At 35.1% G+C, this 14,855-nt stretch overlaps 1 protein-coding gene across 6 annotated transcripts in view; it reads left to right on the top strand.

The window, feature by feature from the left end:
* TMEM232 (transmembrane protein 232) overlaps positions 1–14,855 on the top strand; it is a 219,725-nt gene that overhangs the window by 93,498 nt on the left and 111,372 nt on the right. For all 6 annotated transcript variants that reach the window (XM_058725234.1, XM_058725216.1, XM_058725207.1 and 3 more), the window contains one exon: positions 5,779–5,957. In XM_058725234.1, the coding sequence (XP_058581217.1) occupies positions 5,779–5,957 (179 nt within the window). The remainder of the gene's footprint in view (positions 1–5,778; positions 5,958–14,855) is intronic.

A 14,855-nucleotide genomic window follows, 5' to 3' on the forward strand; every position in this document is an offset into this window, starting at 1 on the left:
CCCCCGTTCATGCTCTGTCTCTCTCTGTCCCAAAAATAAATAAAAAACATTGAAAAAAAATATATTTCTCAAAATTGTAAAGGCTGTGTTCATTTATATTCATTCATCTGAGTAGAAATACTCATATTCCACATTCACTGCATTTGTGAAATCTAAATATCTGGACTGGCCATTAAGGGCTTCCCTGGAGTTCAAAACACTAAAATAAAGCATTGCTACAAAGAAAGGATCATAATACTGCTTTTCAAACAGCATAGTTTCTTAATAAGTTTTCAAGATTTATTAAGAATTTTGTTTTGGTTCAGCTTTGTTATTTCCTAGAATACTGTCTGCTTAGCTGCAGACAGACACATTTTCTCTCAGTATATTTAAAGGAACATCTTTGATAGCTGCCACAGGGTCACTCAAAGCAGAACAGAAGAGTGCCTTATTCTTCAGCTTGGTCCCTGGATGAGGAGTTTCATAGCAGACATGCTTCTTATCAAATGTCAAGATGTGCATATTAGACTGCATTCTACCTTTTATGACAGTTGTAACACATCTCAGCTGTCTTTATAAGGCTTTTTTTTTCATTAACCGTCAGTGAATTGGAACCGTAATAGATTTTCCCTGCAAATATTATTCATAAGCAATACTTCACTGTAGTTTACTTTTTTTAAGTTTGTTTATTTATTTTGAGAGAGAGAGAGAGAGAGAGAGAGAGAGAACAAGCGGGAACAAGCAGGGGAGAGGCAGACAGAGAGAGAAACAGAGGATCCAAAGTGGACTCTGTGCTGATAGCAGAAAGCCTGATACAAGGCTCAAACTCATGAACCATGAGATCATGACCCGAGCCAAAGTTAGATGCTTAACTGACTGAGCCACCCAGGCGCCCCATTTCATTGTAGTTTAAATGAATAGGGGAAGAGCTCATTTTAAAAATCAACAGCAGTATTTTATTTTATTTTATTTATTTATTATTTTTAAAAATTTTTTAATATATGAAATTTACTATCAAATTGGTTTCCATACAACACCCAGTGCTCATCCCAAAAGGTGCCCTCCTCAATACCCATCACCCACCCTGCCCTCCCTCCCACCCCCCATCAACCCTCAGTTTGTTCTCAGTTTTTAACAGTCTCTTATGCTTTGGCTCTCTCCCACTCTAACCTCTTTTTTTTTTTTTCCTTCCCCTCCCCCATGAGTTTCTGTTACGTTTCTCAGGATCCACATAAGAGTGAAACCATATGGTATCTGTCTTTCTCTGTATGGCTTATTTCACTTAGCATCACACTCTCCAGTTCCATCCACGTTGCTACAAAAGGCCATATTTCATTTCTCATTGCCACGTAGTATTCCATTGTGTATATAAACCACAATTTCTTTATCCATTCATCAGTTGATGGACATTTAGGCTCTTTCCATAATTTGGCTATTGTTGAGAGTGCTGCTATAAACATTGGGGTACAAGTGCCCCTATGCATCAGTACTCCTGTATCCCTTGGATACATTCCTAGCAGTGCTATTGCTGGGTCATAGGGTAGGTCTATTTTTAATTTTCTGAGGAACCTCCACACTGCTTTCCAGAGCGGCTGCACCAATTTGCATTCCCACCAACAGTGCAAGAGGGTTCCTGTTTCTCCACATCCTCTCCAGCATCTATAGTCTCCTGATTTCTTCATTTTGGCCACTCTGACTGGCGTGAGGTGATATCTGAGTGTGGTTTTGATTTGTATTTCCCTGATAAGGAGCGACGTTGAACATCTTTTCATGTCAACAGCAGTATTTTAAAAGTTTGGTGAGTTTTGAGAATTCAGTTACCAAAATACATTTTATGGGCTCATCACTGGTCTTGTGGATTCTATCTATCTATCTATCTATCTATCTATCTTCTATATATCTATATTTTTAGAGAGAAAAAACGCACACAAGCAGGGGAGGGGTAGAGGGAGAAGTGGGGAGAGAGAGAATCTTAAGCAGACTCAATACTCAACATGGAGCCCAATGCTGGCTCAATCTTAAGACTGGGATTGTGGCCTGAGCCAAAATCAAGAGTTGGACACTAAACTGACTATAACCTCTGTAACTGATAATTTAAAATATATGAAGGTAGCTTATATGTACTTATATCAATCATTCTTATTAACGTAAAGAGTTTGGGAGCCTTTAAACAAATATATAAAAACGGTAAAATTCACAGTATGTTTTATTTGTCATATTGCTCAAAACTGCATTATTTTTGAGGTTCTCAATTCCAGAATTATTAATTTAAAACTCATAATTGTTTTGTTGCTCATATTGAGTTCCAAACTTATTTTTCTGCTAGATTCACAAATCCATAATTTCACTTTTGCTATTTCACTTAAATTTTAGCTATATTTTTACAACAAGCTATAGGCCTCTGAAAGTTAGATTCCCCTTACACCCTATTATGCCACATTTTCCAAATATTATTTTATCTCCTTTCTCTCCAAACTGGCTCCTCTACAATCTCTTTTCTATAAGTGATTTCATTATTGTTTCCAGTTCCTTAACTTAAATATGTACTTTTCCTCTCTACTTCATGTTTTTCTTCTCCTCCGTAGCTAAGAATTCTTATTAGATCTTCTCCATAGTGTCTTAAGTTTGTCCTTTACTCTCCAAGCTCCTGCTGCTTATCACAATAAAGACCTAGATTGCCTTATAAAGCTCCCACACTGGTTTCCCAGTTTATTGCTGGAATAGATGTAACGTGTCATGGAACACATATAACATTACTCTTTTGCTCAAACATCTACCACTTAATCTGATCCCATTTATCTTTAGTTATTTTACCTTATCCATTTCTTTTCTTAGATTCCATACCCAACTTGGGGCTCTAACTCATCACCCCAAGATCAAGAGTTGCCTCCTCCACTAACTAAGCCACCCAAGTGCCCCCAAAATTTCTATTTTTAAAAGTAAACTCTATACCTAACATGGGGCTTGAACACATGACCCCAAGGTCAAGAGTTGCATGCTCCACCCACTGAACCAGCCAGGCACCCCTATCCATTTCTAATATGAGCTCTCTACCTCAGTTCAATTTGAGATCCTCACTATCATCCTCTACCCTCTGTCTTCTTATAGTTACCTCTCGACGAGGAGTCAGTGGGCCTATTGCCAAAGGAATGACTAGGCAGAGTTCCTGCTGGGTCCCTAAGTGGATGGGACCACCTCCAGACCATGGTTGAGCAGGGTGGAAATGTGATTATGGAACCACTTCTGTATCTCCAGATGTTAGGCCTGTTACCTGGGATGCAAGTAGATTTGGCCCCTGCCACATCCCTGAACACTCTCCTGCCAGGGCCTGTGGGGGCGGTTTCTGGGTCAGAAGAGCTGCTTCTGTACCATGGTAGAGTGAGGCTGGAGCCAGGTCACAGAGCTGCTTCAGGGCCAACAGACAGCAGCCCTGTTACCAGAGGCACCAACAGGCATGGGTTTTCCTGGGTCCTTTGCTCGAGATCCTTTGTAGATCAAAAGGGCTGGAGCCGAGTTCTCAGGGTGGGCAAGGATGCTTCCAGGTCCATGGCTGGGACCACATAACTGCCAACAGGTGTTCCACCTGGGCTGGGACTGCCTCCTCAGTCTTGTTTCCACTGGGGTTTCACAACCTCCTACCTGGGTCCCAAGGTCCTGAAAAAGGCACTTTTGTTTATGGATGGCTGCCAAGTTGTTGTTTCTATGAGGGGATGAATGCTGGGGATGTCCTATTCTGCCATCTTGCTGATATCAATTCATACATGTAATTTCAAATATGGCAGCATACTAATTTTAACTTGTAAAATTTTTATGGGGAGAATTACATTTTCAAAAGAATTGGCTGCTTACCTATAGTTTACACTATCCCTTTCAAAGTATCAATAGAAAGGATGAAAGGTGCCTTAAGTTTGGTAGCTGGATATTTGCCTTCCTCCTCCCACTTGTAAAACGTGTACATATTTTCCATTCTGCCTCCTCTTTCTACCTTCTAGTCTGTTTCCTATGAACAGAATAGAAGGAAGGCAAGCACTTGTCTGAATTGGAGAGCCTATGCTGCATGGCATAAGATTCGACTCTCCTTCACTTGGCTCTGTCACTCATCATCTGTGTCATGCTAAGGGATTTTCCTTTTTTTAAAAAAAATGTTTTATTTATTTTTGAGAGAGAGAGAGTATGAGTGGGAGAGGTGCAGAGAGAGAGAGGGGAACAGAGGATCCTAAGTGGGCTCCGTGCTGACAACACAGAACTCGATGTGGGGCTGAACTTACAAACCATGAGATCATGACTTTTAAGTTGAAGTCAGACGCTCAACCAACTAAGCCACCCAGGTGCCCCTGCTAGGGGGGTTTCTAACCTGAGTTGAAGGTCATATGTTCCTTCTATTATGCTAAGTGTAATACGGTCATCATAGCAGGACTGTAATGAGGCCTAGAATAAGGGCACATAGTAGTAGGAATGCCCAAGTTTTCTAGTTATAACTATAATAATTATTATTGGGGCATCTGGGTGGCTCAGTCAGTTAAGAATCCAACTTTGGCTCAGGTCATGATCTCACGGTTTGTGGGTTTGAGCTCTGTGTTGGGCTCTGTGCTGACAGCTCAGAGCCTGGAGCCTGCTTCAAATTCTGTGTTTCCCTCTCTGCTCTTCCCCCACTTATGCTCTGCCTCTCTCTCTCTCAAAAATAAAAAATAAGCATTAAAAAATTAAAAAAATATTATTATGTAGCTTGGATTATAAAAATCTAGATTGAATTAGGAAAAGTTGAGGATTATCATTTTTTCATATTGTGTTTTATCTTTATTCAAGAAGAGAACTGATGAGTTCCAGTGTCACACAGGCTGTCATCAGGATTTGGAGGACAGTACAATACAAAATTTAATTGACTCTAAAGCCCTTCCTGAACCTTCTCTTCCTCCTGTTCTTCTTATCTGCTTCGCATATACTCATACTCTCATGTTCCTCTTTGACTAACTTCAGTTCCTATCCCCTTTGAGACCTGCTGTAGTAGTTCATTCTACAAATTTATCCCATCTCTATCTAAATTAGAATTCTCTTTTCCTGAATAGTATTATATAGCACTATACTACTGAGGTAAGAAATAATTAAGATAAAGAGTAAAGAGAAACTTTTTCCTCCTTTCTGTATGGGAGAGGTGTATTTTAAATGTGGACCTTGATAATTTATATAAATTACTAATTGGTATATAAGTTTTAGAAAGAAGATTGTCTTAGACTTTTAAAAATCTCTTCTGGATTCATTGTTCCCTTTCCTCTGTTTCAGTTGATTTATGTCTCTATTAAAAAAAAAAAAAAACTTCCAGCCTATAATTATATTGGCAATTTTTGTCTGCTTTTCACATTATTTTCAAGGCTTTCTTCTTGGTTCAAATGGTGTTTCATAGAGCTTGATTTTTCTCCTATTCTCTAATTTGTTATAAAAATTCACTATGGTGGTTTAAATATTCATATTGCCTTGAACAAATTCTTCTTTCCTTGAATTCCAAAGTTTTTTTTTTTTTAAATACATAGTTCCTACTTTACCTGCCCAACTTTTACATTTATGAGGTATGATAATAGTTAGGTGCAGATCTTTTCTTACGACTAGAAATTTTAAAGTAAGCTGTGATCTTTTAAAATTAAAGGAGTAGGAGCTGTGAAGAGTAAAACAAATTCCAAAGCTCAGAATTTCAGACTTTACAACACCGTATTAGTAAAACCACAGTTCTTCTTTTTCACAAAATTGTGCATTACTAAGATGAATAAGATTATGTCTTCCCAAAGAATATATCTTTTTCAACAGGTAATCCAGTGATATGGATTGGATACTATGGCGTAGTGTATAACCTGGTGAAAATGTCATGGGAACTTCGGGGAGATGATGAGCAGGATGGATTTAGAAACAAAATATTGCAAACATTACAGAAGACCAAGGATCATGAGAAAGACAGGCGAATCCATAATGCAGTAAATATAGCTCAGGTAAGATAAAACCCAGGGCAATAAATTGGTACCTCCATTATCAAGAAGTGTTTGTCCTTTCTCTCTAAGGAAAAGAGAATGTCCATATTCAGTGAGTGTCAGTGACTCACAGCTGGGAAAACCATTTTTAAAATTGAATACTGATCTAGGTTTAGTTAAAGATAAGAGTGTTGGTACTCTTCTGACTAAGAAGCTTGAAGAGAGGAGGTGATTTGGGGGAAGGAATAACTTCTGCCTCAGGTTTGTGACTGTGAGAATTTTAAGTATACTGGCCATGCATTCCAGTTTGCCCAGGTTAGCCTGGTCTAGGCCTAATTTTCTAGCTTTCTAATAAGAAAGCAATGAATTAATTCACTCTCAAAAGTGTCTCAATTTGGATAAGTTATTTTTAGTTATCTTATTTGTAAGTTTTTCTTTCTAGCATTAGATAATATAAATTGAAAATCTGGATTCACTAACACTAGTCTTTTTCTTTGAAGTTAAAAATGTATTTTACAAGTTCTTGGTTTTTCTAGTTCTGTTTGAATGACTACATAATTTTTTTTCTTCACTTTCAAAGAAAATCATTATGAAATTAGCTATCCATTCTTCATGAAATGCAAATGTGATTTTCCAGTGATGCTTTATCCATATGGTATCCTATGATATTTTTAATCTCCTACCAGTTTTTTTCTTTTCTATGTCTTATTTTGAGCTAGGTTAATTTGTTTGTTATCCTAAAGTACACTTTTTTTTTTACCCTTTCATTGAAAGTTTCTGATTCTTTCTAGTGTTTACAGATGCAATTATCCTAACACCCTTAATATCCTGTTTTCTAATAATAATTAGGGATGTGAATTAATGTTAACAAGTAAGAAGAACAAATAATGAATTCACTCTGCCTAATCAATTGTCAAAGCATATGGGTGGGCCATCATTGCAACACAGAGTATCTACCCTCTAGATTCTTAGCAGAAAACAAAACCTTAAACTCCTTGCTTTTTAAACATAAATGTGATTTCGAGTAAGAATCTTTATGGAGGACTATCTAAAAATATGCATTCCTTTTCTCTAGATGTGTAATATATTTTTCACAGAGAAAGACAGTCAAGAGCTGTCCACTTGAACTACATTGTTTTGGATTCCGTGGGCTTGCTTTTATGCAACCATGCTTCAGTTTTATCCTTAGTTGTGGACAGAACATAGAAAAATTTTAAAATAATCACTATTGGATCTATTATAGTGATGACAACTATATCATCGAGTATCCTCTTTGCTGAGATTTAAGAAATAAATCTTAGTTTCATGTGCTGTCTGAACTTTATTATTATTTTGGATAAGCTGCTCAATAGAGTTTTTAAAAAAATGAGAGTCAAATTTTGGCTAGTTTTGAAATAGAAATAGAGGACGTCATGCATTCATCTCACCGAGTCTTATAATTTTGTCTTTGTTTTTTCATTTTACATGAATTTTCAGTTATTCATATTATTCTTTGGTTTTGTATCTATATTTATATGCCACTTCACATAAATGGATTGTATACTGTAACCAAATACATAAGCCAACTCAAATTTGTCATTTCTATAATTAGAATTCTATTTAAATGCCTGCTTACAGGGCCATTCATTTGGTATAGGATAGTCCTCCTTGTTCAAAATTTTACTAAGTATCTATAGATAATTGCATTTGACATTCATAAGTCAGTTAATCGGACATAGCAAATATTTTTTGTTTGCTAGGTCCAAGGAAAGACCTTTCTTTACTCAAGCAGTCAGCTCTGAGAATAAAAGAATAGACAAAAGCATAACCACTAGATGTGCTAGTTTTTAATGTTTAGTTAGAAGACTTCTAAGGGATACTTTCATTCATTTTAAATAGTAAATGTATGGAAAGGCAAGTTTTCTTCAGAGAAAAATCTAAATTAGAAATTTCTAAAGGCAGTTAAATTAATTTAGGTATAGTACATATTTAATATAAGAAATAAGTTTAATTTGCATTAGATAGATTAACTAAAAGATACAATTCACTCTAGATCTATATTATAAGTTAGGTAGAGATACGGACATTTAGATTATTGGATAACATATAACCATATGATTTATGGTTATAAGTGATAGAGTGCCTAGTCAGTGTCTTTGAAATATCACTTAATTTAGTTTGAATTCCTTTATTTAATAATAAGATACTACAAGTATATACACTAAGAAATTAGTATAAATTTTTTTACCAAATTCATTAAAAAATATGAAATAAATATGTACATATTAGATCCTAAATCTATTTTGCCATGCTGAATTCTATGGAAGACACAGGAAGTCCAAAAAATGACCTTTATACAATAATTTTTACTGTCAGAAGACAGAAGATTCAGAAGATGGAATATTATATGTATGGCTATTCCCATCAAAGTTCATGGTACACAAGGGAGTTCAGATGTTTGGTTTCTAACTTCCTCCTTATATTAATATGGAATACATTATTGTCATCTTTAAGTAGTACTTGAGCTGGAAACTTAAATGATGAGTTATGTTAAATGACTCAAGGGAGCAGCGTCAAAGAGTGAATCTCTTAGATAAGGAAATGTTGTGAGCCGAGCAGAAATAAGAACACCATGTAAGAAAAAGCCATTGGTTTACTTGCCTCGTTGGAGAAAAAGTCTTGGATTGGGCAGTAGTAGGCACTATATTTGAAAGTTATGTTTGGGTTACCAAGCTAAAGTCTTAGAGACTTAGAAATGGTTTCATAAAAATAGGAATGCTAAGTAAAACAATGAGTTTTGGGAGAAAATTGTTCTAACGAACAATTTTAATAGGTGGGTAATTTATGTTGGGTAAAATCATGTATACAATTTCTTATATCTTTTTAAAATAATGAATTATTGCTTAGGACTTTTGGTATATTATTAGAGTAATTGTCCTCATTTTATTCAAGATGCCCTATATTCACGTCCTTGGCATGATTCCTTCTATACTCAAATTCTTGGCTTGATCACATGACTTGATTTAGAAAATAAGACAATATCAATGTTATACAAATGGGAAATTTAAAAACACTTATGTATTGGGGCCTGCCCTCTCTTGTTCACGTGGAACCCTGTAACTGCCATGTGAGCAAATCCAAGTTACCCAGATGGTAAATGAGAGACCGCATTGTGCAGAGACTAGTCATCCTAATTGATCCAGTGCCTCCTCCCGAGACTAGCCAGTTCTTTTTTTTTTAATTTTTTTTTCAACGTTTTTTATTTATTTTTGGGACAGAGAGAGACAGAGCATGAACGGGGGAGGGGCAGAGAGAGAGGGAGACACAGAATCAGAAACAGGCTCCAGGCTCCGAGCCATCGGCCCAGAGCCCGACGCGGGGCTCGAACTCACGGACCGTGAGATCGTGACCTGGCTGAAGTCGGACACTTAACCAACTGCGCCACCCAGGCGCCCCAGCCAGTTCTTAACTGACCAAACAGCTGACTACAGACACATGAATGAGTCCAGCTAAGACCAGAAGAACCATTCTGCTATCTCTCTCTACCTTCACTTGTTGACCTGTGGAACTGGGGGCTGAATAAATAGCTGTTAAACCTTAAAGTTTTGGGGTGAATTGTTTGCATAGTAAGAGGTTTCCGAGAATTGCATAAATGAGACTTTAGTCTGCTAAATTGTTCAATGTAAATATTGCTTTTTTTCTTTCATATTTATCATTTGTAAAAGGCACTGATAATAGATTTGTTGAGCATGTACTGTGTGCCATGTGCTAAGCACTTTACATTCATTAATTATTTAATCCTCATACAAAACACATGATATTTGTATTTTCATGCTCTTGATTTTACAGATGAGGAAATTGAAACTTTAAATAAGGAATTTAAACTTTTTGAGAGGTGAAGTAATTTACCCATGGATACTGTGGTAAATTACATTGCTTGCTTTTTCTAATGTTGAAGACTCATTGCATTCCTGGAATAAAAACACTTAATGTAATAACCTTTTTAATATTGTCATATTTGCTTTGATAATATTTCGCTTAACATTTTGCATCCACGTTCAATGGGTACAACTGTTCTCTAATATTTTTTCCTTCAATGTTTTCTTATAAATTTTTGTATCAACGTTATACTGGATTTATAGAATGAATTGGGAAGTGATTATCCTTTTTTCCTATTCTCTGGAAGGATTTTGTAATATGTCATCATTTCTTCCTTAAAAATTCTGTAGTATTTACAATGGAGCCATTTCATCATGGATACTTACAGAAAGTTTCTAATTGCAGAATAATTTTTATAGTTATATACCTTCCTATGCTTTAATTTTCCTTGCATTAGTTTTCTTTTCTTTTTTTTTTTTTTTTTGGGAATTTCATCTGCATTTTAAAAGATTCATCAAGGTTTTCACATTATCTTTCTATGATATCTTAAGGTCTTTAGGATCTGACATGGTATTATCTCCTTCATTCTTTACTCTTGTTATTTTTGCTTTTGTTTCTTTTTAAGCTGTCAGGCCAAGGGTCTAATCAACTTCTTTGTCTTTTAAAAAGCAGCTTTTGATTCTCTTGATACTGATATTCTGTATTATGTTTTCTCTAATTTTTAATATCTTATATTAGATTTATATTTTCTTCTGATAACTTCCTTTCATTTAATGTGTTGCTCCTTTTCCAAAATTATTAAACCATATTTGTCACTGACTTGCAGCTTTTTTCAAATATATGATTTTAATACTATTAGTTTCTCTCTACATGTTAATTTAGATGTAACCTGAAAGTTGTGATAAATAATATTTTAATTATCATCCAATTCAAAAGAGTTTCTAATTTCTACTATTATTTCTGTTTTGAGCCACAGATTATTCAAGCTCATCACTTAATATTCACATATAGGGAGATTTTGCTATTACACTTAGGATTTTGATTTTTGTTGAATTCTATTGTGCCCAGTGACGATGCTCTTATTATTATATATTGTATTATTTCATCCTACCCCTTCATTTGTCTGGTGGTTACACCTTTTACTTGTTACCCAAGATGTGACAAAGTGAATCCTTGTGGTATTGAAGTCTAATATAAAAAATTTAATATTTTCCTAGACCTTAAAACAGCCTTAAAATATTTTAACTCCATTTATTTCTCTTTACTTACATAATCTTCCTGTTGAACATTTTAGTTGTGTGTGTGTGTGTGTGGGGGGGGGGGGGGGAGTGCTTGTGTGTGTATATGTGTAGGTTTATAGATATCCATATATTATTAATATGTTTTACAATCAGTATTCTTTAGACTTACCCACATATTTACATGTTTCTTTTCTTACTCTTCCTTCTTAAATTTGTGGCCTTCTCAATGGGATTATTTTTATTTTGCTCAAAGAAAATCCTTTTGATATTATACAAAATATTATAATAATATCTCTTGTTGGCTAATTCTGTCAATTTTTATTTACTTAAAAAGGTTTTTATTCAATTTAATTTTGAAGGATAGTTTTATTGGCCAAGAATTCTAGGTTGGTATTAGATATGACATAAAGTTAAGTGTCTAATCAATTGCTCTGTTTATTCTTCTCCCAGGCAGTGGTTTTCCTTGCATCAGTTTTATGACTTTGGTCATAAAAGTTTTTTTTTTTTCCAGTTTATTATTAGCTGGTATTTTTCTAATGTCAGACTGCATATTAACATGTCTATAGTAGGTTTCAAGAATAATGTCTAAACTAACTCCTTTAAATTCCCCACAAGTAATTATGACCAAGTAACAATTATGACCAAGTGAAAATGACCAAAGTGATTAGCATCTGTGCAGTTCTCAGTTTTTCTCTCCGTAGTCTCTGTGCTGTGTTCTCATGTTACTCCTGTGTGATCTTCTCTCCTAAACTCCACAACTGATATCCCTTCTCTTTATGCTTAATTTCTCTGAAGAAAATAATATTCATATTTATTTCAGATTTTAAAAGCTGCCTTCTGAAGGGAGTTAATCGTGATACTGTAAAATAAGTTAACTTCTCACATCTGAAGAAGTCAAAAGCAAACGATTTTAAAATAGTGCACACATAGGGTCTATAGGTGTAATGTATTACAACAAATAGTTTGAATTTATTAATATTGTGCATTCTTGTCTGGAATAATCTCAATAGTTTCTATGTAACTTACCTTTGCAAGTGTGTTTAATTTTACAGTAGAAGATGAGCATGGTAAAATCAAGGTTTCCTTTTCTTTCTTTTTTGACACTGCATTGGGAAGACATTCACAGTCATAAAACTACAAAAGTTATTTATGACTAAACATTTTTAGTTTTCCTTAATAGCTTACTAATTCCCCAATTCCAGTGAACCACTTACATTATTAGCCTGTGACACCTTTTTTTGGTAAAAAGTTCTATGGTATAAAATGGGCATAATCTTTCTTTTATATGTCATAAAAACTGTCAGTTTTTAGGTGCTCCCTCACTGCTCCATGTGGATAGAGAACATATAAGAAAAAGCTATGAGGGCTTGTGTCTCAGATGCTTCTTTTTAAAAAATTTTTTAAGATGTTTATTTATTTTTGAGAGAGAGAGAGAGACAGAGACATAGCACAAGCAGGGAGAGGGCAGAGAGAGAGAGGGAGACACAGAATCCGAAGCTGGCTCTAGGCTCGGAGCTGTCAGCACAGAGCCCAATGAGAGGCTTGAACCCACGAACGGTGAGATCATGACCTGAGCCCAAGTTGGACGCTTAACTGACTGAGTCACCCAGAGGCCCCTCAGATGCTTGTGTCTAAAATAAAATAGGTTTTCCACTCTTATTCAGTTAATGCAAATGACTATGTTTATAGCACAACCTTTGTTTATTCTTTCCTTCCTAACACCTTGCTGCCAGAACCTTTCCTCATGTAAGGTAATCATCATATTCCCTACACAGAGTGAAACACAGCCGTAATTATAAACTATCATACATTATAGTCAGAAGGATTTATTTCAGAAGGATTGAATATACCTCAATGTTTATGGAATTAAGTAGAAATTTTCTCTTTTTATACTTTAAAAATAAATATGCAATTCATATGATAAACTATTGAAGTTAATGAATAAAATTTTGTACTTAATACCTCAATTTATCTGCATCACTGGTAAACCTTTTACTAACGATATTATATGTACTCTCATGTCTTACATGTTTTTTTTTGACCATAATAGCATTCTATCATCTAAAATTCTCGTTCTATCTGTTTGTGAAATCTGATCCTTAATGGAGGTTAGAGGAGAGGTGAAATATTTAATAGCATATTTGAAATGAGAAATAACCCTAAATAGATCCCTAAACATGAGCCCTTCATCTGACAAATTCAATATAAACCCAAATGTTGCCTGAGTATTTGGGATAGAAATAAAATACCGTCATATACTCACAGTGGCATAATAAACAAATGTTAATTGATGTGCTTTGTTTGAAATACTTCCAGGGAGACTTGCAATGAGCAAGACTCTTCTGTAGAGGCAATTCGGCAGCATATGTCGGCACATGTAGGAAAAGTCATCATGTATAAATGCTTTCTGCCATCTGGCATATGACCTAAAATATCAAAAAGAAATATGTACAGCTAAAATGAATATGTGACTTTATTCAGAGGACCTTTGACTCATCAGGTAACATAATTCATGGTTGACATTTTATGGTGAGGTCTTTGAACTAAAATTCATTTTTTCTTCTTAATGATATTCCCATACTCGTGATGTACTCTACAAAGCAGCAAACTAGAACTCCTAATAGAACTCCTCTCTCAGTACCTACCTCTCTCCTCCTCCACATATGGCTCTTCTTTTGACATAAATAGAAAGTCTGAGTGTGGAAAGGGAGATGTATTTTTGGAAGAGTACAGTCTCTTTAAATACTTATCAACAGAATTCTAATGTAACAGACACATTGTTTTAGGAGAACAAAAATATTTGTAGAACTTACAGTGAGCCAGGCACTGTGCTAAGTATCTTACATATATGAACTCATCTATACCTCATAACTCTCCCACCACTGCCATGATCCACCCAGATGGGAGTGCCTGAGTCTAAACGTGATTAAAATAAGTGGCTGATGGTGGATACATCTATGAGTGAACTTAATCCCAAGGCTCTGCTATTTCCACTCTGTTGTGTCCTCTTTCTCCAAAATTAAACATAAACAAGGCACTAACATTTATTGAAGAATTTTTTATATCAGACGCTGTGCTAGAAAATGTATTCAATTTTTGTGTTTAACCTTTATAATAACACTGTAAAGGGGAGTATTATCATCTTCCCATTTTAGAAATAAGGAAAACTTCTCAGAGATGTTAAACAGTTTGTGCAAGATCACACAACTAGAAAATGGATATTCCCATATTAGTCCTTTTCTTAATCTACTACATCAGTCTTTCTCAGACTTTACCACATATAGGAGGAGGGCCTGACATTCTGTATTTATAACATGCTACCAGGTAATGACAGGTAATGATGGTCCAAGGACTGCAATTTTAATAGTTCATAACTAGTAATAATAGTTACTCGTGCTGTCTTCCCTTGTGAGATTTTATAACTCCTGTAGGAAATAATCTTTTATAACTACCAATGAGTCACTTCTATTTAAAATTTGAAATTTGAAGAAAAAAATTATCATTTTTTTCCTGCAAACAAGTTAAATATTTCCAGCTCTAGGATTACTTAAGGACAGGTGAAGATACAAAAGGGACAGACAGCAATAGACAGAGATAGGATTTGCTGTAAACTCTTTTGCAATGGCTAACATCCTATTTCTTTCTCTTTTATTCTCTTATGTCAAGCAGAATATAAGCTAGCTTACTTTTTGATGTGTTTACTACATTTCCCTAATTATTGATAGAAAATGAAGAACTCTGGAGAGACTGGCTTGCTTATTTATTTATTTATTTATTTTGCTACCACATCACGATTCCTTAGAGAATTTCCCTTTTTGCT

Source organism: Neofelis nebulosa, chromosome 1 (assembly GCF_028018385.1).
Source record: "Neofelis nebulosa isolate mNeoNeb1 chromosome 1, mNeoNeb1.pri, whole genome shotgun sequence".
Taxonomy (NCBI): Eukaryota; Metazoa; Chordata; class Mammalia; order Carnivora; family Felidae; genus Neofelis; species Neofelis nebulosa.